General features: G+C 42.3%; 1 protein-coding gene across 1 annotated transcript in view; it reads right to left on the reverse strand.

The window, feature by feature from the left end:
• The window catches only part of LRIG1 (leucine rich repeats and immunoglobulin like domains 1), a 146,120-nt gene that overhangs the window by 35,286 nt on the left and 86,020 nt on the right, over positions 1-24,814 (reverse strand). Inside the window, exons 4-8 of the mRNA XM_087708851.1 lie at positions 15,206-15,343; positions 12,788-12,931; positions 10,199-10,342; positions 5,484-5,627; positions 924-1,067 (exon numbers count right to left, since the gene is read on the reverse strand). Of these exons, the coding sequence (XP_087564977.1) occupies positions 924-1,067; positions 5,484-5,627; positions 10,199-10,342; positions 12,788-12,931; positions 15,206-15,343 (714 nt within the window). The remainder of the gene's footprint in view (positions 1-923; positions 1,068-5,483; positions 5,628-10,198; positions 10,343-12,787; positions 12,932-15,205; positions 15,344-24,814) is intronic.

Here is a 24,814-nt window from a genome sequence, read left to right on the forward strand (position 1 = left end):
ATCTTGTCATTAGCACCCTTTCTTTTGTTTGAAACAAGATGTCAAAAAATGCCATCTATTTCAAAAATGAACAGTTGTCAGGCCTGGAAGCCATCTTCTACACTGGGCCTTCAGGCCTGCCACAATTTCTGCTGTGGGAAAATGGGAAGGGGAATTATATGGAGTATGGGAGATATATAGTCTAAATAACATTCCTTTCTCTACGAGTCAAGGACATTTTGCCCAGCACTTGGAGTGGTGTGACTGGGAGGTATCTCCAGTTGGGATGATGCCTGATTGGACCATGTGATAGACATGTGGGTGCTGGGCAGGGACTTGAACTTTTACTTGGGTGGGGAAAACCTGGAAGCTTTCAGATTCGGGTTTTCCCGGATGTGCCAATATGACATCCCTAATAAAATTGAACTTTGTGGAAACTCAAGCCTCATTGTCTCCTTTCGTTGGGGGTGTTACTTGGAGCCCTGACAACAGTCCTCTCTCAACAGAAAAGCAGGGATATGACATTACCTATCTCCTATTTACAATCCAATCCCTTCAGGGGTCGCAAGAATGCTCCAAGCCAGTTTTGAAATTCAGGTAACTCTGAAGATACAGATAAACCCCCAAGGGGCCTTAATGACTCTGGAGAGCTAACAACCAATCCTTAAAGTGCTAATGACCAGATGACTGCAAAGAAGAATATAAATCCTTCCATTCCCCCACCAGTCAGTCAGAACTGAAGAAGCGTCTTGGATAACAAGCAAATCTTTATCAAATGAAACAACAACCACCCAAGAAAGTCCAGTTGCCTTCTGAAAAAAGCACCTTTGGGACATTCATTGTCTAATTAAAGAGAAGGCAAAAGCAAATATCAAGGCCTATCCCTTTTATTCCTCTCAAGAGTTAACCTGACAAACAAAAAGAAAAAAAAGTGAAACTCGTACAGAACGCGTAAGCTTTTGAGTCCCTTGAATGCTCCTTCTGCAATGTGACTGATGGAATTGTGACTCAGGTGAAGGGTCTCCAGGCTTCCCAGATCTGCTAGACTTCCTTTATCCAATCTGGTTAAGTTGTTAAATGACAAGGACCTGAGGGGAAAAACGAGCAAAATTTCAGAGTGAAGCATTTAAAATATTTAAATAATTTAGTTCTTGACTATCCTAAATATCTTTCCTATGAAAAGAGGGTCAAGAATATTCAATAAAAAAAAAAAAGAATATTCAAGTCGGATCAAGTATTTACTGTAAGGGCAAAATAAAGCCAGAAGCTAATTCATTTAACTTTTACACATGGATTTAAACTCAGGGGGGTCAAACTCGATTTCATCAGGATTGTGTCTGACCTTGTGTGTGTGTGTGGGGGGGGGAGCGTGGCCAGCTTGACATCACTCAACAATGCTCCGTTTTTGGCCACAACAGTCTCCTGCAGCCTTCTGCGAGCAAAAATGGAGCCTGGGCAGGTCGCACACCGCGTCCCCGAGCTCCATTTTTGCTGGCAGAGGGTTGCAAGAGGCCGTTGCGGCCGAAAATGGAGCCCGAAGCTCCATTTCCACTGTCAGAGGCACTGGGGGCCAGTCCTTCGCTGTTTCCAGGGCGGGCCCACGTGCCAGATCTAAGCACCCTGTGAGCCAGATCCGCGGGCCTTGAGTTGACACCCCTGGTTTAACCCAACAGCTCCTTCGTATTCTCAGAACTTATTCATAGAGTTAAGTCCAATTATTCCATCTAGTCCTTGGCAAAATCAAAGCATGTTTGTTTTGAGAGTGAGTTATCTTCAAGCTAACTTCAGGATCTTGGTTATACTACAGCAACCCTGCTAAAACATGGAAAGAATTGTCCATTTTTCTTGAACCAAGCGTAAGACAGGTTTCCGCATATCCTTCCAACAATTCGGAAGGTTATTAAGACTTGGCTTTTTACTGAGATGCTGGGATAGGATTATATAGGCATATAATATGGAAGGAAGTTAGCTGAGCCTGCAGTGAGGCATCCTATGGGGACAATTATAACACAGGGTTTTTGTTGTATTGTTTACTGTTTTAGGATTGCTTGATTTATAGGGTTAATTGTTGTAAGCCACCCAGAGCTGCTTAAGATGGGCAGCTATATAAATCTTTTAAATAACTAACATAAAGCTCCAAACCCCAGCTTCAGAGCAGCCAATGTAATGAGATCATGAAACCCAGGAAGTGCATAGAATTGGAAGAATTGCAAAGCAGCGGCTGGCAATCTGTCATTGGATCTCAGTGACAATAAATGGTCAGCTCCAAAAACCTTGGTTTCCCACTAATTGAACTTGTTATGTAAGCTGCTCCCTCCTTTTCCCAATTTTCTTTTTCATGCATCGGAATAGCAACATTTTGGGGGAATCCTTAAGATTGCCTTGCATCTTAAAGGTAAAGGTTCCCCTCGCAATATGTGCTAGTCATTCCCAACTCTAGGGGGCGGTGCTCGTCTCCTTTACAAAGCTGAAGAGCTAGTGCTGCCCAAAGACGTCTCCGTGATCATGTGGCCGGCATGACTAAATGCTGAAGGTGCACTTCCCACCAAAGGTGGTTTCTATTTTTCTACTTGCATTTTTACATGCTTTCAAATTGCTAGGTTGGCAGAAGCTGGGGGTAAGTAACGGGAACTCACTCCATTACATGGCGCTAGGGATTTGAACCACTGAACTGCCGACCTTTCTGATTGACATGCTCAGTGTCTTAGCCACTGCATCTTACAGAGGCTCAAAACTTCCTATCCCTGGCTACGATAAAGACTGATTTGATTTGTTTCCCATTTCCCTTATACCTTTCCTTTAAAAGTTCTCCAACTTCCTCCAACTACAGCAAATAAAAAGTACATGCATTATGTACCTATGGCTCCAGCAGGAGACTGAGTTGCATTTTAGTCTGTGAGCAGCTTCTCTTTAAATAAAGCAAAATAGCAATATTTTATATGTACTTTGGCATTGGTCTTCGTAGATTTGAGACAAATCTACCAGAGAAATACGGAAGAATGAGGCAAAAGTGTCAACAATTTCTTCTAACCAGCTTTAATAATACAGGTAGCCCTCAACATATGGCCACAATTGAGCCCAAAGTTTCTGTCGCTAAGCAAGGCGGTTGCTAAGTGAATTTTGCCCCATTTTATGACCTTTCTTCCCACAGTTGTTAAGTGAATCACTGAAGATGTTAAGTTAGGAACACGGTTGCTAATTGAATCTGGCTTCCCCATTGACTTTGCATGTCAGAAATTCACAAAAGGTGGATCACATAACCCAAGGACACTGCAACCGTCAGAAATGTGAGATAGTTACCAAGCGTCTGAATTTTGATTGTGTGACCAGGGGGATGCTGCAATAGTTGAAAGCGTGAAAAACGGTCGTAAGTCAGTCTTTTCAATGCCGTTGTAACTTCAAACGGTCACTAAATGAACTATTGTTAAGTTGAGGGCTGCTTATGGTGAAGTGCGGGATACAAAAGTTAATGACATCTGCCAAAACCAGGACAGTCAGGACAGAAACATTTCTAAGTAAAAAGGGCATTTATTATCTCCTTTGCAAACAGGTGGCATGTTTTTTGCAAACATGTGCCGAGATAGGAATAGTATAACTAGGAGCGATGGAAGGCCTTTGGAAAAGCTTTCCAAAAGGCAGGGGACAACATAAATTAATTCCCAAGGAGACTGTGGTGTCGAATTATGAAGAGATGGCAACCCGTCAACATTATTTCCTCACCTGTGATGAAAGAATTTTTCAAAAGGGGAACGGAGGGGGTTACACAGAACAAATCCAATTCTAGCAGACAGTGCTAAGCACAACTGTTAAAAAAAACCTCATAGTTGGCAGCAGGTTTTTTGGGGGGGGAGGGGGGGGGTCAGGACTGTAGAGGCACGTTCCTTTTTTGACGTCAACTAGAATTAGCCAAAAGCAAATTTCAAAATAAAGCTTTGTAGTATCCCTCTGCAATCAGCCAGAAAGAGGCATATATTCGCTGACATTTTGTACTTCTACACAGCCTGAGTAGGGAAATAGCATATTTTTCATACACTAAGACGCACTGGTGTATAAGATACACCAAGATTTATTTATTTATTTATTTATATATATATATACACACACACACAAACATACATTCTCTTATATATAAATTGTATACATATGTGTAGATATATATGTATATATAAAATGTATAAATTATAAATTATATCTACCAAGAGGTAAGTAAGAAATAAAAGTTTTTGTCCTCCCCAGCCCCCAGGAGCACTCTGCAGGCTTCAGCAGGGCTGGGGGCGGGGGGGGGAGGAAAAAATGCCTCAGTTTTTCACAAAAATGGCATGTGGGGGTGGGGCTTCAGGAGGCCCCAAATGGCTGTATTCAGTGTATAAGGTGCACCAACATTTCCACACTCTTTTAGGGGGGGAAAGGTGTGTCTTATACTCCAAAAATATGATATGAAGATTTATCAAAAAACACATTTTCATTCCAGAATGGGATGAATTAAGGGATTTGTGAAGTCCCTTGTATTCTGGATAAATCCACAACACCTGTGTCCCTTGAATGACTGAATGTGTATCCTTAAAAGACATTTTCAATAGCTTTCTTAACAATCCTTATCTGGCTATTTGGAAGAAACTAAAACAGACATTAACAAGAGAAGCGCACACAGTATCAAAACCTTGGATTAAAGAAAAATCTCAAAGACCTCTAGGGACATCAATTGATGTTTTCCATAGCGTCACTGACATTTAAAAAAAAAACATATATGCATGTACAGTAGAAATCTATAAACATGTGTGCATGCATGCACATATTCATCTTTTATCCAGTGTTTTAAAAAGATTTGAAATTAAAATAAATATAATAAAAATATACAAATCGACCAAGCACAGTTAGATGCTGGAGAAAAGGTTCAAAAGGATGCAATAAATGTTTCATATTTATCTAGGTTAATAAAAAGGCTTTTTAAGAGAAGTTAGGGACTGATAAGGCTTGCTGGTGATGGAAACTAATATATGGATGCCGACTGTTGAAAATAATTTATCTAAGTGAAACAAATGTCTTTGATAGAATTCGCATTTGGAGAAAAAATACTTTAGTACTGATGGTTATTTTGGAAGAAACAGTGCCTTAATATTCCCTAGTCCCCTGATGGTAAACCAATGGCACGCAACCCGTCACCCTAATTCAGTTGTCTGTTGGGTCTCTGCCACACCGGGGGGGGGGGGTACGCGCATGCATGGTGGGCAGGGCATATGCATGGAGGTGCACAGGCATTGTATTTTGGGGGTTCGAGCACGTACACGGGCTTTGGGCACTCGGTCCGGAAAAGGTTAGCCATCACTGCCCTAGTGCCAAACTTTCTAAATTAAAAACTAGCATTTTGAGGGTGTAATAATTGCATTATACAAAACCTGAATCTTCTAAAAACCTTTCTCTCTTAAAGCAGTGCCTACACATACTGCAGTGCAAGAGTTTCTATATTTATTATCAACGGTTGCCTCCCAAATTAGCTAACTTACAGTTCGTTCAGCTTTTGGCAGAAGTTCCATCCAGTAGGACTGATACTGGATATCAGGTTGTTACTCAGATGAAATTGTTGAAGGGACGCCAGGCCATACAGAGAACCACCGTTCACTTCTGTGAGGACATTGTGCTCCAGGTGCCTACATGAAAGACCAAAGTGGAACTTTTAAACTGCGCATAAACCTGTACTTGATATTTATATTTCATAAAGTTTTTCTCAAACAAAATCCCCCAAATCTGTAATTTCTTTTATCATACTTAAGAAGAAGGAAAAAAAACCACAATCCAAATAGCATGATTATTTGATTTCTGAGATTATAGCTGACATGAAATTCCTTGCACCTTGTATTATAGCAATAGCAATAGCAATAGCAGTAGACTTATATACCGCTTCATAGGCCTTTCAGGGAGTATTGTATTCCAATACTCCCAACATTCTGTTACTGATAAAAGTAAAAACATTTCCAAGTCAAAATTGACATTTCATAACTGCATGGAAATGCTCATATGGTTCTTTTGGCAGTGAGACAGAAGCGCCAAAGTTAAATTAAAATTATCTGAATGTAGTTAATACAATTATTGTCCGTGTATTTAATGATTTCCTCTTCTTTTATATAAGAACAACTATTTAGAAGTAGTTCTTGAAAAGTCTCAAGAATTGCAACCATGCTTTGGGGAGATTACAAATATGGTTTTGGGCTTTTGCACCTTTACACAACTAACAATGTTGGGATTCCAAAAATTTTACTACCTGTTCTGTGGGCGTGGCATGGTTTGGTGGATGTGGCTTGGTGGGCGTGGCATGGCTTTGGTGGACATGGCTTGGTGGGCGTGGTAGGGAAAGGATTTAATTAACTGCGCAACTATCTTAGTTTCTTTCTTTTCTTTCATCTTTTTCTTCTCTCTTTGTATGGGATATGCATGAGACACGTATGAGATGAATGAATGTCCCACTTTTTATTATCATATTGTTGTAAATTTTTGTGTTTTAACTCTTACGTGGGGACTGTTTGGGGGAGTGCATGAGTATGTATGATTCGGAGGACCTGCCGGGAGATGCGGGGGCCATGGGGGTGGTTGAGGGGACCAGAGACACGGGAGAGGGTCGGGGTATTACGGTCGTAACAGGGAGGGGCAGATACGGCGGGGACTTTAGGGCAGGCCATTACCGGGGAAGGAGGGTTCGCTACATTACAGAGATCCCTCCTTCCGGCCCTACGAGTCCCACTCCGAGACCAGATGGCGCAAGTGATCAGGACCCTGGACTCAGGCTGCTGTCGCTAAATGCCAGGTCTGTAGTACACAAAGCTCCTCTCGTCCGGGACTTAATTTCAGACGAGAGGGCAGACCTGGCATGTATTACTGAAACCTGGCTGGGCCCAGAGGGAGGAGTCCCCCTTGTAGAGCTGTGCCCAGAAGGATTTCAGGTGCTACACCAGCCGAGAGCCCAGAGAAGGGGTGGGGGCGTGGCCATTGTTATCCGGGAGTCGTTAGCTCCTCGTAGGGTCCCTGCTCCGGAGCTTGTCGGGTGTGAGTCTCTGCTGATAAAGTTGGACCTCAAGGGTCAAGTGGGTCTGCTGTTAACGTACCTGCCACCCAACAGCGTTGCAGCAGCCCTCCCCTCGCTCCTCGAGTCGGTAGCCGAGCTGGCAATTGAGTTCCCTAGGTTGATGGTCCTGGGGGACTTTAATTTGCCGTCGCTCGGTGAAAACTCTGACGGGGCGCAGGAGTTCATGGCTTCCATGACAGCCATGGGCTTGACCCAAGTAATTCGGGGCCCGACCCATTCGGCGGGGCACATGCTCGACCTCGTATTCCTCTCGGAGCAGTGGATTTGTGATCTTGGTCTGAGGGGCAACGATATCATACCCCTGTCGTGGTCAGACCACTGCCTACTGAGGCTCGACTTCCGGAGGCCAAACCCCCACTGTAGGGAGGAGGAACCGACCAGGTGGTTCCGCCCCAGGCGACTTATGGAACCGTTAAGGTTCCAGACGGAGCTTGGGGTTATTCCTGATACTTTCGCCCACAGTCCGGTAGAGACTCTGGTTGCTGCTTGGCACTCGGCAGCATCGGAGGCCCTCGACCGGATTGCGCCACTACGGCCCCTCCGAGGCGGCGGATCCCGGAGACCTCCTTGGTTCACCGAGGAACTCCGGGAGATGAAGCGCCGGAGGAGATGCCTAGAGCACCGATGGAGGTCCGATAAGTCCGAATCGAACCGAGCAATGGTAACCACCTGCACCAAGGAATACACCAGGGCACTTAGGGCTGCGAAAAGATCTTACATAGCCACCTTGGTTGCGTCCGCTGAGTCCCGTCCAGCCGCCCTGTTTAGGATAACCCGCTCCCTATTGAATAAAAGGGAAGCGGGGGAACCCTTGCAGGGCAGAGCTGAGGACTATGCCCAATTCTTAGCGGACAAAATTGCTCGGTTTCGGTCGGACTTGGACTCCAACCCCGCAGTTCCAGCCGAGGCACAGGAGGATCAAGTAGAACACCTCTGGGTTGAGTTTCAGGATGTTACCCCCGGGGATGTGGACAAGGCCATGAGGGCTGTAAGTGCCTCTACCTGTGTACTGGACCCGTGTCCCTCATGGCTGGTTACAAACAGCGGTGAGGTGACACGAGGCTGGATCCAGGCGGTTGTTACCGCCTCTCTTCGGGAGGGGAACTTCCCCGCCGCACTGAAGGCGGCGGTGGTGAGACCCCTCCTAAAAAAGCCATCTCTGGATCCAGCTGTTCTTAATAACTATCGTCCAGTCTCCAACCTTCCCTTTCTTGGGAAGGTTGTTGAGAAGGTGGTGGCCTTCCAGCTCCAACGGTCCTTGGAGGAAGCAAACTATCTCGACCCCTTCCAGTCAGGCTTCAGACCCGGTTACAGCACAGAAACCGCTTTGGTCGCATTGACCGATGATCTCTGGAGAGCCAGAGATGGAGGACATTCCTCCATCCTGGCCCTCCTTGACCTCTCAGCGGCTTTCGATACCATCAACCATGGTATCCTTCTGCGACGACTGCGGGAGGTGGGGGTGGGAGGCACCGTGTTGCGGTGGTTCTCCTCCTACCTCTCGGACAGGTCGCAGTCGGTGTTAGTGGGGGGGCAGAGATCGTCCACTAGGCCCCTAACTTACGGGGTGCCTCAGGGCTCGGTCTTATCCCCCCTGCTATTCAATATCTACATGAAACCGCTGGGAGAGATCATCCGCAGGCACGGGATCAGATACCATCAATATGCGGACGATACTCAACTGTATCTGTCCGCCCCGTGCCAACTCAATGAAGCGGCAGACGTGATGAGCCGGGGCCTTGAAGCCGTTATGGACTGGATGAGGGTTAACAAGCTTGTACTCAACCCGGAAAAGACCGAGTGGCTGTTGTGTTTCCCTCCCAAAGATTCGATCAATATTCCATCACTCAGGCTGGGGGGTCAAATTTTATACCCCTCAGAGAGGGTTCGCAACTTAGGAGTCCTCCTGGATCCACAGCTATCATTTGACCACCACTTAAAGGCTGTGACCAGGGGGGCATTCGCCCAGGTTCGCCTGGTGCGCCAGTTGCGACCCTACCTGAATCGGGAGGCTCTCACAACAGTCACCCGGGCCCTTGTGACCTCCAGGCTGGAATACTGCAATGTGCTCTACATGGGGCTGCCCTTGAAGAGTATCCGGCGACTTCAGCTAGTACAGAACGCGGCCGCGCGAGTGATTGTGGGTGCACCTCGGTTCACCCACATAACACCTATCCTCCGCGAGCTGCGCTGGCTACCTGTCGAGCTCCGGATACGCTTCAAGGTGCTACTAGTCACCCATAAAGCCCTGCATGGTAGTGGATCTGGATACTTGAGAGACCGCCTTCTGCCAATTACCTCCCTGCGACCAATAAGATCACATAGATTAGGCCTCCTCCGTATTCCATCGGCCAGCCAGTGTCGGCTGGCAACTACAAGGAGGAGAGCCTTCTCAGTAGTAGCCCCGACCCTTTGGAACGAGCTCCCCGTGGAGATTCGTACCCTCTCCACCGTCCAAGCCTTCCGCACAGCCTTGAAGAACTGGCTAACCCGTCAGGCCTGGGGACAAGGATAGTTGCCCCTCCCGAATGATGAATGTATGTTGTTTACTATTTTATTATATGTCTCTATGTTTAATGTCTGTATTCCCCCTCCCCGATTTTATGTGAGCCGCCCTGAGTCCCCTCAGGGAAAAGGGCGGCCTACAAATATTAATAAAATCACTAAAATCACTAAAAAAAAATCACTAAAGGATATGGAAAATCTCCATTCCCACCCCACTCCAGGGGAAGGATCCTGTAAAATCTCCATTCCCTCACCACTCCAGGGGAAGGGTCCTTCAAACCCCGCATTTCCTCCCAATCAGCTGGGACTCGGGAGGCAGAGAATAGAAGGGTGGGGCCATTCAGAGGTGGTATTTACCGGTTCTCTGAACTACTCAAAATTTCCGCTAGCGGTTCTCCAGAACTGGTCAGAACCTGCTGAATACCACCCTCTGAACTAACAGCAAAAGTCTACATATGCTATCCCAGAAGTGATACCACTTCATTCATAAGGACTGCCCAAAAACAGAAGTTTCAGGCACCAAAAACCACATATTTGCATGCTATGAAATGGGGGGATGACTTCCTTGGCATCCAAAGAAAATGTCAAAAGAAATACAGAATTCCTTAAAATCTATCAGCATAACTATTGACTTACAGAACTTCCATTTTGGCCAGACCCCAGAAAGCTCCATCCGTCAACTTGCTTATATTGTTGCGCTGCAGCTTCAAAACTTCTAAACTGTCCAGTCCATAAAAAGTCAACCCTTCTATCAAACGAATACGATTCCGGTTTAACTCTCTGAAAATGACCAACACAGAAGGATATTAAGTCAAGTCTTTCTCAATTAATTTAATCTTCAAAAGCCGACAGCCAGGCATAGGTAAATGAGGAACAGAGTGGCACCCCTTTACATTAGAATATGAATATGTGAGTCATCTGAACAGAAAAAGTCATGCAAGAGAATAAAAGAAAGCTAAATTAACCACAAAAGTCAAATGGACCAAAACACTATTAATTTGATTTTAAAGAGGAAGGGGGATATATTTCCTTGCTTATTTCACTTTTTTTTTTTAAATTTCCCTTGTTTTTTGTACTGGTAGTCCTTGAATTAGGACCATTTGTTCAGTGACTATTCAAAGCTGCAGTGCTCCTGCAGTTACACGTATGATTGGTTCCAACATCCTATAATCATGTGATTTATCAGAGTTTGTTGCAGAAAAATCAAATCCAGAAAGCACACACACAGATAACTGATTCAGCTGGATTCATTAACTTCTTTACATACATAATAACAGATGAATAAATGTTCAGTACCAATAGTAGATTATTTCAACGTGGTAGAAGTTACAAGCAGAACACAAGCTGGATAGAACAGTTTCATCTCAGAGTTCAGAGCAGGCAGAATAGTTTCGGTTTCGATTCTCAGCCCAGACTCAGATCTGTTTAAGCTCCCATTGGCTGACTTAGTTGCTATGCCTAGGCTTGTTATCATGTCTCTCCCAATCATGAATATTCTAACATGATTGTTGTTGCCAACTTTCTCTGCCAGCTTCCCACAGGTAAAGTCAATGAGGAAGTTGATAAGGAAGGTCACAAGTTACTTCCCTTCCCATCTTTCTTCAATCACTCACATGCACTGCGCCCGCTTTCCCCCTATGATTGCACACACCTATCAGTTCCCTCATTTCCTGGCTTCCATGTGTTCGCACACATCCTCTGGCACCTTCTCTTCTGTGCCTCCTTGCACTCATACTCACACACGTACACAACACCAGTGCCCTCCTTTTCTGAGCATCCCTGGACTTGCACAAAGGGCCGCACCCACCAGCGATCTCTTTTCCTGGCCTGAGTTTGTGCCACACATGCCAGCATTTGTGCAACATGCACTGGGCTTCCCAAGACCTACTCCTCTATGGCAATCCTACATTCCTAGCCTGGGACTCTCCCAGTTTTCCATGTAGTGACACATTTGTCTTTGGGTTATGATGACAACTAGGACTGCCTGGGGTTGTCATCGCTAAGCAATGCAGTCACATAATATTGCGCTTTACAACTGCATCACTTAGCAATGGCAATCTTGATTGCAATTGCCATTGTAACCCGAGGACTACCTGTATTCAGGGGTGGGCTTCAAAAATTTCCGCAACGGGTTCTCTGCTGGGTTGCTGGGTGGGCATGGCCATGATGGGTGTGACCTAGTAGGCCTCCCGAACCACAGTGGTGGGTGGGTGTTTTCGCCTTCCCCAGGCTCTGGAGGCTTTCCTCGAGACTCTGGGAGAGCGAAAACTGCCTCCACAGGCTCCGGACACCCTTTGGAGGCCAGAAATGAGCCCATTTCCAGCCTTCCGAAATTTCCAGGAGGCTCGTTTTTCCCCCTCCTCAAGCCTCTGCATGGGCCCTGCACTTACTTCGCACCCAAAACGGCCCGCGTGGAGACTCCTGAGAAGGAAGGGGCAAGGTGGGAGGGGTGGGCAGGACCAGCCAGGGATGGAATTTGGAGCTTCTCCGAATCGGCCATAACAATAGCTATGGGCTCTCCCGAATCCGGGCAAACCTGTAGCAGCCCACCCCTCCCTGTATTATCATGTGAAATCTTACACTACCTATGCTGAATCTAGCCTTTGAGTTGGGTTCCAAACTTCAAGGAAGTTGGAAACCAACGTTGATGCCAAAGGTCAATTATATGTACATAAAGCCCTATCGCAGATGCAGATCAAATGCAGCCTAACCTGTACCTTGGCCAAACAAACAACAACATGTGTGCTAACCATCAAAAGCATCCTTTGTCTACCTAAATGCCAACTCTGCATTCTCCCCTTCTTGCAGTTTGAACTCCGTATGTGAAAACGGAGTTTAAGAAAGCCCTCTCAATCTTGCTTTTCTTTCATTTTGTGCCCACAAAATCAAAATAAAACCCAGAAAGAGAAAGTCAGATTCCTTTTTTAAAAAATATATGCACACACACACACCAACTGACATAAGAAAATTTATCATATACATTCTAGTTAACAAATACTCAAATATTTTCCTTCCTTCCTTCCTTCCTTTTGGTCCTATTAAGAATGTAAAACTGAATAGTCAATCTAGGGTGGGGCCATATCCAATTTTTATTACATTCATGTCACAAAAGACTATGCTTTAATCAACATTTCATACATTCAAGCTGAAGGATTGTCTATGGCAAAGTGTCCTCAGGGAGCTAAAGCTTGGCAAGTTACAATTAAACAGCCCATTTCTACTCACAGTTGTGTTAGATGGGGCAGTTTGAATGCTTTGACGGGAAGTTGGACAATTCTGTTTTTATTCAGGCGAAGTGTCAGCAGGGATCGTGACAAGCTGTTAAAAGCCTTGGTCTCCAGGACGCTGATTCTGTTGCTCCCCAGGTAGCTGTAATGATTCATAAAAGAACATTCAAAATGTTGTGTTGGAGGTCTTGATTAGTCCCTCTTTATCTGAGCAGGTGGTGACATCAGACATGCTGTTTTCAGAAACCTAATGTCTAACAACAATCAAGCCATTTTGCACAATTTATAGGCAGGTGATGATTAAAAGATTCCTCTGATGCGGAAGCACCTCTAGTCTGCCAGAGCTTCCTTCCCTACACTCAATGCCTTTTGCTGAATTAGAATAAAAGCATTTTCTATTATTATTATTTTTTGTCCTTAGAATTCTGAAGTAGTAATTCAGATGAGAATGTTCATACAGGAATCAAAGCCAAACCAAAAGCAGAACAAATATACACTGTACATGTAATGATCATTGGAAAAGACCCTGATGTTGGGAAAGATTGAAGGCCAGAGGACGAGATGGTTAGATAATATCTTTGATGCAATGAAGATGAAGTTTTGCAAATTCCAGGAGACAGTGGCAGACACAGGGGTTTGGTGTGGTGTGGGCCATAGGATCACTAAGAGTCAGACACAACTTAGTGACTGAACAACAACTAAGTACAATAAAGCATACTGAAACTAGGACAACTGTATTCCATTTAGATGAAACAATGTCTTGTGAAGGAATTAGTTTCAGTTACACTAGCCATCCTTAAAATGGGAATGACAGCTTCTTCATTCACAGGGATGTAAAAGAACAATTCTACTGAGATAATAAATTCATTTTCTATCTAACTAGAATCCCAAAATCTATCAAACAGATCTGAACTCAGAGTAATGGATGAAATGGGATGAGCACCAACAATGTAAAATACTACTTCAAGTGGAAAAGCCAATGGCATACTGTAAGTCACGAGTTTTATAAAAACGACACTCCTAAATTAAAAGAGTTGGGATTGTTAATTGCAATTAATCCAGTGATCTACTAATCATTTATGTCCCCAGACTCTCAAAATATTCAAATGTTTTGATTTTTATAACTGGCTTATCTGTGAGTGACACGTTTTTATGGTATTTGAAGATTGTCTTATCTATCGATGGGTTCTACAAAAGTATATATGGGTCCCTTAAAAAAAGTATTGTAATATATATTTGCAAATAAGCCCATCAGCATATCAGCCACACCCACTTTGGGTGTGTGTGTAGTTTAAAGCAGGGGTCCATGGACTGGCACCGGACTGCAACATGCCAGAAACTGGGTCGCGCAAACAAGTGGAACCCCATCCACGGGATGCAGGCAACATGCAAAACTACGCCCCCTCTGGTCCACAAAAAAACATGGACCTCTCCACGAATGGTCCCTGGTGTCCAAAAGATTAAGTGCTGCTGGTTTAGAACCTAAAATTTTCATCTATGTTTTTATTCTCTGAATCTCTCTCTCTTTTCATTTTCATTTATTACCATTCAGCTGCTGTATAGTTGAAAATAGCTGATATGGGGATGACATTGCTTAAAAAGGGCAAAGCTATTCTTTTTTATTGGTGTGCATTTTGGCTCCCCTATTTTGCCTCAAACCATTTTGAATGTAAAGAAAGGCAGTACAGAAACAGTTCCACTGTACATTCCACACTGGTTAATGGAGTTTAATTCTGACATATTGTTGCATCAGAAATCAGAGAATCTGACTCTTCATTTTAAAAACCGTGTTCATCAAAACAGACATGTTATAGCCTCATGAACTGTTGCAGTATGAGCATTTTAAGAAAGACATTTTTATTTAAAAATCTGATGGAAGAATTTTGTCTATTAGCTATTTGTAGTAGGTATATGTGACAGAATATTGACCTTAGTGTTCCTTGTACTTTCATTCCGCACACCTCTCATGTTAGCCACTGTAACAGGCCACAAGAAAACTCAACTTTCCATATCAGCTCAATAGGAAGAGGGAGAACAGGACGGAAGAGAGCAAAAACCAAGTATTTCTGTTTCATTCCTTCCATAACATAACAGGACCAATGAAAGAACTGGAAGCTGGAGATGATGTAGATAAGGGGTGTCAAACTTGTGGCCCTCAGGCCAGATGTGTCACATGGTGGCCACGCCCACACCCGGTTTAGTGAAGGGGGGGAAAGTCACGATACGTCACATGAGGACTCCATGATGATGCATGTTTGACACCCCGCCGTACATGAACAGCCTTAATTTGAATTTTAACCCCTGCTATAATCTGTAACCCTTTTTAAAAAAATCAAAGTAACCTGAAAGTCAGTATTTCTTGTATAAATGAGTGCTTTTCCATAAAACATTTTAAAAAGAAAGAAAGAAAGCTTACAGATCCTTTATGGGAAGTCCCACCGGGAAACAGTCACTTCGGATTTCTGTGATGTTATTTGAGCTGAGGTCTAACGTTTCCAGGGAAGCATAGGGCTCCAGCTGGCTGGCTTCAATGCCGTGGATTCGGTTGCGATTCCTGCCACACAGAAATGGAGAAAAAGTCAGACATAAATTCACTTTTTGCCCTTCTGGGTTAAAATATAATAGTACATCCATACAGCAATACGCAGGTCTTTGTAACTGATCTGGCACTTTGCATTGGATGGAGTAAGGGAGTACAGCAGAATTTAGAAAGGAAAGATAAAACTTGTTATTAGAACAACAGAAATCAACGTAGATAACAGAATACGGAGGAATTTATCCAGAGGAAACAAAGACGACTTTGAAGCCATAAGTTTAAGACTATGATCTACTGACTATGCTATTGTTTATTTAACCATCATTTATTGAGTAAACAATGAGTGGCTGAGTCCACATTTGGTGCTTATCCATAAACTGTGTCTGATCTATTATGGCTAGATTCACACATCACATTCTGACAAAACCAATGCCCATTATGACTTAGCACCATATATGCACCTAGCCAAGAGTCCCTGCCAGTCAGTTACTGCACTATATAAGAAAGTTTAAGACAGAAATAACTATACACAGAATAAAAATCTGTGTAATATTTGTATTTTTGAGGAATGTTTAAATTGATTTAAGATTGCAGTCACAGGCTGCCTTAGCTAAAATTACAGATTAAGCACAATCAATTATGCAGTTTATTATTGTACTGTATTAGTGAATAAAAAGGTGAGACCTTGATTGGGCAACACAGAGTGGGAAGGCTAAACTACAGGTGGATATCCTTTGGGAGTACAATTAAGTCTCCCAATTTGCCAGAGAAGCCAATATTTTCTCATGAATGAAGGCAAATACATGTGTCACAGGACAATGTTGCAGGATACAATCTGGGTCGGTCACTAGAACCAGAGGTTTAGTCTTCCAAGTTTTCAGACTCATGCTGGAGCCCATCCTCGGGGAACTTCTAGAGCAGAGGTGTCAAAGTTGATTTCTTTGAGGGGCGCATCAGGGTTGTGTTTTACCTTGGGGGGGGCATGGGGGAGGCATGGCCAGCTCAATATCACTCGTGTCAGGGACGCCTGTGGAGTCCCGAGCGCTCTTCCAGTGAAAACAGGCTCCCAAGCTCCTTTTTTTGACTGATACAGGCTCCTGCACCCTCTATCAGCAAAAACGGAGCTCAGGAGGGCCGCAGATAGCTGCAATGGCCTCCTGCAACCCTCTGTCAGCGAAAATGAGCTCTGTTTCCAGGGAGGCCAAATGGACCAATCTAAGCACCGCACAGACCTGATCCGGTCCCCGGGCCTTGAGTTTGACACCCTTGTTCTAGAGAGAGCACACATTTTGCTAGAGAGAAGTTCCCTGAGGATTGGCTCCAGCACGAGTCCAAAAGCTCAGAAGACTAAACCTCTGGTCCCAGTGAATGGATCCTCCAATATTTTCTTGTCATCCCCCCTTCCCCTTTTTCAAAGGGGAAATGGGAATGTATACCTGGATGCTTACTTCTTTCCTCTATGCAAAGTAGAACTTAATCCAGCATTTTCTTCTCCAAATAAATCAAAAGAGAGAGTGGAGCATTAAATAACTAATGAGACAAGGAGTTTCATCCTTGATCTTACTGAGAGGACCTATGGCTGAAGTTTCTTCAGTCAAGCTTAAGTTGCCTAAGAAACTGAATTTGGTTTGTTTCCAGAACTAAAGAACCTTTCTATGAATCGCATTAACATTGGCAATTTACACAGAGGCAGGACTTAAATTAGGAGGTAAGGTGCTGATGTTAGACTGCAGTGTGGATGACGTGAGAAATGACAGAGTAAAACAGGTGGTGCTACTTCAAACAATCCTGGCTTTCCTAGGAATACCGAAGTATGCTTTAGAAGGTAAGATTATACCTTAATCCTGATGAGTAGGCTGTGCTAAATATCTGTGTGAATATTTATTGGAAAGTCTTTCAGCAAGTAACATTACCTGGGAGGAGGAAGACTAACCTGAGCATAGAGATGATTAGGCACCTCCATAATGGAGGTTATTTATGAAGAATGGGAAAGCAAGATGAAACCACACAGTTGGCCTTCATCTAGTATCGTCTTACAGAAATAGTCAGTGCTTTTTTAAAAAAGTTAAGTTTTAACAGAGCAAAATTCCAGCTTCTGCAAGCTTCAAATAACCAGAGAATTCAGCAAAACATTATTTTAATTCTGATGCAATAATTTTCAGACTCCTAATTCTTCATTTATCAATTGAATTTTCAACCAACATTTTATACACATTCATGTCCCAAGAAACATATCACCACAAATATTCTTATGTTCATATTTTCTATATGTTCATCACACAAGCAATAGGATATTATACTTCACCAATTTGCATTATTCACTACCCATTTCTTTGTACTCAGCAATCCTCATGCTGCTTTATTTCTATCACTCTGAACAGCAATCCACAATAAAACTTTAATTTTACACCTGTTCACTTTGTCATTAGTTTTTGTTAAGTCAACAAAACACAACACTCTCACTTTCACACATTTCTTAATGAACAGCGAAACAGTAGAAATCTGATCCACAACCTCATAGTGAGCCAAGAGCCCTTCTGCACTTTAAAATTTTTGTTCATTATTGCCTTTCACAGTTCTTCAATAAAAACTTTGACACACAAAATACACATTCTTGCCCACATATCACAGCACGATGGTACATGCATGTTATATACTGAACATATGCAGGATTCAATTGTCAAAACACTGAGAACTTTAGGACAATAATACATGGAGGTGCAGATGCTTCCCTCTTTTGTCCAAGAGGCAGGTGAGAATTCTTATAAATATAAATAATCTTATTATTGATCAAAAAATCTGCAATTTGTTGCCCCAAAGTACAGATTGCTTGTCACCAGAGTGAATAGCTACTTGCTAACCAAATTTTATGAACATGAATCAACTGGTTTCACTCTAATGATAGAATGATCTTTGATCCAATATAAGATTTTGCCAGTGGAATGAGAAGTAGAAAGATTCTTCCCAATGGGGTGGTTGTGTGTTTGTGTGTGTGTGTGTGTGTGTGTGTGTGTGTGTGTGTGTGTGTGTGATGGGGGACGGGAGAGGGACAAGAAAATATGTGCCTCCTCCTAGTTTGGAAGGTCTTTCAATCAATTATTCCTGACCTATTCACCCCAAGACTTTTCTATTGCAGTGTGCCATACACAGGGCCAACATAGCCATCAGAAACTTCAACTAATCCACAATGTAGTGATGTAGAATTGTAGACAGAGAAGGACATGCCATGTTTACAAGACAGCTCTGATCCAGAAGTTGTATTGCTTGCCAGTTTGCTTCCGATGTGATATAAGGCTATTAACTATAAAGTGTTACCTGGCATAGGGTCAGTTTATTTGAGAAATTACCCATCCCCATAGCTTCTGCCTGGCCAGCATGTGCCAACGAAATTGACACAATGAAGGTCCTTTACATTACACAGTGCCATCTATAAGAATCCAGAAAGCATGTTTTCTCTATTGTGGTGCCTGCCTTCTGGAATAAGATCCTCCCTAAAACCCATATAGCCCAACCCTGTTGATATTCTGTACACTAATTTTCTTTATTTTATTTAAATCCCACCTTTATTGTTTTTATAAATAAGGTGATGAACCCGGTTCCACCACAAAACCGCGTTCGACTAAAGGGCGCTCAACGAAACCACGTAGCTGACGTCATCACAGCGCGACAACAGCACGGAGAAAAAAGCACGCTGTAAACGCTAAACCTAAAATTAACCTCTAAACCTAACCCCCCTAAACCTAATCCTAAACCTAACCCTAAACCTAACCCTAAACCTAACCCTTAACCTAACCCTTACCTTAACTTGAATCGGCTTGCTTTCAAAGCGCTATTTAAAGCGCCCTTCTTTCTCCGCGCTCGCTGTTGTCGCTCTGTTGATGACGTCAGCGACGCGGTTTAATCGGGCGCGCTTTAGTCGAGCGCGGTTTTGTCGTGCCACGGATGAACCCTCCTCCTATTTCAAACGTAACAATGTCAGGCGGACTAGGCTGAGAGAGTGTGATTGGCCCAAAGTCACCCAGCTGGTTTTCATGCCTAAAGTGGGACTATAACTCACAGTCTCCTAGCTCACTAGACCTGGGCTGTCAAACTCGCAGCCAGATGTGTCACACGCTGGCCACACCCACACCCGGTGGGGGGGGATCACAATACATCACGTGGTGCCGCTGTGATGATGCAAGTTTGGCATCCCTATACTAGACTGAACTGACTCTTTGCGTTGAAGATTTGGTTGTCCTTCCAGGCCTTGAGTTGATATGAGTTCAGCCCTTCGTTGGATGTCTCTTTGTCTATGGCTGTCCAGAATGGCTGGATCCCATCTTGTTCTGTTTTGAGTTTTTATGCTGTATTATATTGAGAATCAGTTGCCGTTGGTCAGTGACTACATGAATTAAATAAATAAATGAATAAAATCTACAATGGGGAATCTAAATTTCCTAACATAATTAACTGATAGCGAGAGAAAGAGGGTACTAGCATAACTCTTTGGAATGATTTATAGGAAATACACATATTTTCCACGCAAACCATTTCAAATACACAGAAATATGATACATGTGATAGGTTAATGCTTGCATTTTAGCAAAGATCTCAGGATTTATACCTGGAACTGCCAGACCGAGGGCTAAAAAGCCAGGAAAGCTATCTATTCGCTTTCTTCAAACTCCAATTCCATTCAAATAGGCCAGATGGAATTGTAATGGCCAATGGTAAGCCTTGAGCGATTCAGACATTTCAAGCGAAGAACAAAATTGGTCATAACAAGTCAAGGATTAAAAAAACCTTACTTTTGCCATAATTTGTCTTAAAATGAAGAAAAATGCAGACTACGCTATGCATGTTTTCTGTGAGTTGTAATAATGGGTCATGGTAATGAATATGTATTACATTGTATCACTCCACAAATGACTTCCAGCAAAACAAGGGATAGCCCATCCTTTGAATCACATCCTTTGTTTTTATTCATATCTTTGCTATCCTATATTTCCCAAGGAAATTGCAAAGGCTGGTTGCAATATGTTCATCAAGCAGGAATGACTATCCATAAAAGCAGGATATACTTTTTTCAGAGGCCACTGAATCACAAGGTCCAAAGGGAACATCTGGTAGATTCTCAAAGCTATTACCAAAGCTGTTCAGGTATGGCTCAAATGCGTACCAAGAGCAGAACATGTACTCCTGATATCTTGGGTCAGCCACTATGAAATTCAACATAAACTGTATGCACCAACATCTTAATTAGTAGCAGCACTGGCCCTGGAGTAAGACAATGGGTTTGCTTGAAAACACAAAGGAGAGAAGAGAGCCAATTCCCCTCCTTGGATTTCCTATCTGCAGGAATTTATGGATGTTTTATTCCCCTGGAATGAAGACCGGCTGCACAGACATACAACTACTAATCACCACAGTTAAGGAGTGAGGTTTAAAACAATCCAACTCTAAGGAAAAAGTAACACTAGTCTGCAGATGATAAAAAGCAATCTGAAAGCTGTTGCTAAATTCAGTGAGTAGCACTAGCCGAGTATGCTGGGTGACTTTGGTCCAGTCATGCTCTCTTAGCTCAACCCACCTCAAAGGGTTGTCATGGTGGAAAAAATAGGAGGAGGAAGATTATGTTTGCTAACTTGAGTTATTTGTAAAAATATAATATATGGATGGGTGGATGGGTGGGTGGGTGGATGGATGGATAGATGGATAGATAGATAGAGGAAGGAAGGAAGGAAGGAAGATTCAACAAGACAAACTACAAAGTAGAAATAACAGCATATACTATAGGAAAGAGTAGAGGGAATGGCTTTTGGAAAAGAAACAGAGATGATACTCTGAGGCAGAATTTTAGTATCACTCTTGTATTTTATAGGAATAAAAACCTACTGTTTCTCATGTATATGACCAAGAGAAAACAAATCCAAGGATTCTGACCTGTTTATATAGGATATCACTCATGGTAGAAGATGAAGGTAGATAGAATATATACTTTTTAAAGAATGAACAGTTCCGAAACAACTAAGGTATTACCTAGGAGTAACAAGAGTTAAGGGAATAACACAATCACTTTTTCCAGATCAAAAGTATCACCGATAGTATAGCAGAATTGAAAGAAAGAAAGAGGGGGGGGGAGAGAGAGAGAGAGAGAGAGAGAGAGAGAGAGAAAGAAAGAAAGAAAGAAAGAAAGAAAGAAAGAAAGAAAGAAAGAAAGAAAGAAAGAAAGAAAGAAAGAAAGAAAGAAAGAAAGAAAAAGAAAGAAAACAATAAAGATGTTACTCTTTTAAATTGGCACATGAGATTTTGTAATTTTTGGAAGTAAAAAGTTACTCCTTTCAAAATAGATAAACTAGAGCCATTATACAAACATTATTTGTTTGTATTTATATAACCACACAACCTTCTTGTGATTCCTGACCAATCAACTTTCTTGAATAAGAAAAACAATGGTTCCGCTAAGCTGAGATACTTGAGACTCCACAGAAATGAACGTGTGGAGTCAGTAATAAGAAATGTGGTAAGCACTAACAGGAACAAGATGATTGAAAAATACTAATAGCCAAGAATGCTGTGTACTTCCATTTCCTTTTATATTAAAACTTCATAAACTTTATGCAAAGTTTCACAAGGCTGAATGACTCCATAGGAATTTCACTGGACATATTTCTTAAACTCACTTTATGGTGAGATGGGCAGCGAACAAATTTAATAAGCAACCAAAACAAACTGTGAGTTGCGCTTCATTTTGGGCCTTCAGTTTGCACCAAGTAGCTCTCAGAACCTGCTAACTATATCCACTGTTAATGAGAGGAATTGGAGGCAGATGGTCACAAGAAATTTTGATAAAGATTAGATATTAGCAATAGCAATAGCACTTACTTATATACTGCTTCAAAGTGCTCCACAGCCCTCTCTAAGCAGTTTACAGAGTCAGCCTATTCTGGGTCCTCATTTTATCTACCTCAGAAGGATGGAAGGCTGAATTAACCTTGAGCTTGGTGAGATTTGAAACTGCCAAATTGCAGTCAGCCAGCAGTCAGAAGAAGTAGCCTGCAGTACTGCACACTAACCACTGCACCACTGTAGCATATTGGATGTTTCTTGAGGTGATCATTCCAATAATTAAATATATTATATTGTCCCCCTCATACACCAGATTTCTCTGTGGCTTCCAGCCCAAAGCATCTAGTTTGAAAACCCCTGCCTTAAGAAACATGGATCAACAATGGAGTCCCAACTACATTCTAAGCTAGAATTCAGAAGCTGCTCTTCATTCTTCCATGTGTGCATGTTCCTAGACAAACATACAACCCCCATTTTTTTTTTATTTCAAGTATACTTTTTGCTGCACAACTTCTCTTTCCATTCTCTGGCTAATTTATGGGTTTGGCAGGATGAGTAATTATATTCCTGTTACTCTTAGATCTCCAACAGAATGTCCGGCTGAAATATTAAACGTTTTGACATTTCTTATGAAAGTTAAAGCACAATATAGCTCACAGGTGTCAAATGTTGTCATCATGTGACGTTTTTCCCCATTTGCGGAGCTAGGGTGGGTGTGGCCTGAGCATGACGCATCTGGCCCGTAGGCCGCCAGTTTGACACCCCTAGTATAGATAAAAAATGAGCTAAAATGAATAACTGGCATTTCTTGGATGTATTTTGTGGCTTGTCGGTACTGACTGTTCCTATCCCCAAAAGACGCAAATTGCACAGTATATGTAAAATAAAACTATATAACACTGTTTTTCAATGGATGAATTATGATATTCTTTTAGGGTTAGCACCTGGAATCTGAGGCTTTCTACGCAGTTGGCCCTTGAATTAAAAAGAACAAAAATTGTCCTCTAGCAATGACAAGAGTACAGAACAAAACCAATTTCTATTTATTTATATAGCATGTTCCTCAGAGTAGACCTCTACAATTGTTACACTCTCTGCTCTTATAACTGACACAAATCCAATTAAGGCTCGCTTTAATTGAGTTTATGGTGATTGGAAGCACAATTCAGCCAGACAACTGACCATTATTTAGCTTGCCCTCTGGAAGGCACAAAGAACAAAATAGCATCCCTAAGAAAATTCTACTCTCCAAATCTTATAATTAAGAAATGTATCCACCTGCTTGTTGATAACTGCATAAAAGTGATTTGGCACCCAGTTACCTTTGCACTACAGTATTTCCACTCTTGACTTTGACAAAAGTAAACAAGTACTATTTCTAGCTGGGTCAATCTCACTCAGGTCTATTACAAAGCTCCTGTTTATTTAATGTGTGGGCACAGATGCTGACTGATTACCTCACTCAGGGCTTACATCACCTTCACCCCCTTCACAAGACATATACACAGGAAGCCTCAGGTATCTTTCTGACTGGCTGGCAATCCATGTGTTTTTCCAGAGCTGATGTTCCAACCCTCTAGGCAGGCATCTGTGCTTATCCCAGTCATTTTCCCCAGCCATCATCTGACCAATATGATGTTTTAACAGCTGCTTGAAACCCTCAATTTTTTTTTAAGAAATCACTATCCTAATGGAAGGAGCAGAGTGCAGAATCCCTTGGTGCTCAAAAAAAATCCCCATCTAACTCTGTCCATCCTTGTATGGGACAATTTTAAGTCTGGTTAAATCATCATTAATCTTTAATTTACAGCCCTGACAAAAAAACCTTCCCAGAAGAGATGTGACTAATTTTCATTTGAAAAATAGACCATTACAAATCAAATGCATCAGTATAAATGATTCTGATTCAGCTGCACTGCTTGTTTGAAATGGTTATTATTTATATCTTGGATTTATGGTCTGCAAAAGAAAGGAGAGCAAAGCAGTTAACAGAAAATTATATGTATGTATGTATGTATGTATGTATGTATGTACGTACATACATGTACATGTACATGTATATGTATATATGCATGCTGGTCTTGTTGTATTCGGGTCTTTTCCCATGTAAGATTGAAAGAACTAAATTCTAAAAATCACAATTTCTGGCCAATTTAAAATGCTCCATTGCAAATAGTCCATCTAGTTTGCCAAAAACTAAAATCCAGCCTCAATAATGACGTTTTATCTCTTTATAACAGAATAGCAGAGACGATGAGATGTTCTCTTCTATCAAAGTGCTCAGTCACTGAGGATCCTCTCTTCTCTTTTTGTTAGACACAACTACATTAGTGACAGGAGATTGAATGACCCCTTTGCAAATCTTAAAAAACCAAACAGGTATAAGGTAGCTGTTGACATTGAAACGTTTATTTTCAACCATAGGTTTTAGCAAAAGATAGCTGTTTCGCTCTTGTTACAAATCATCATGAAAAGATAGAACTTCACTGAAAGAAATCTCTAAAGATCTATGGAGAGATAAGTCGCTATAATTGGGGGTGGGGGTATACTGCAAAAGAGGGGGAGGGAATGGAATCTGTTCAGAAAGAGAACTATTCCTGCCTAGGAAAATTCAGCAAAATGTTCCGTCCATTTCAAAAATTCCAACAAATAAAAGGGGGG

The sequence above is a fragment of the Thamnophis sirtalis genome, unplaced genomic scaffold (genome assembly GCF_051295495.1).
Source record: "Thamnophis sirtalis isolate CommonGarterSnake01/CBP01778 unplaced genomic scaffold, rThaSir2_p1.2 scaffold_3, whole genome shotgun sequence".
In the NCBI taxonomy this organism is placed as follows: Eukaryota; Metazoa; Chordata; class Lepidosauria; order Squamata; family Natricidae; genus Thamnophis; species Thamnophis sirtalis.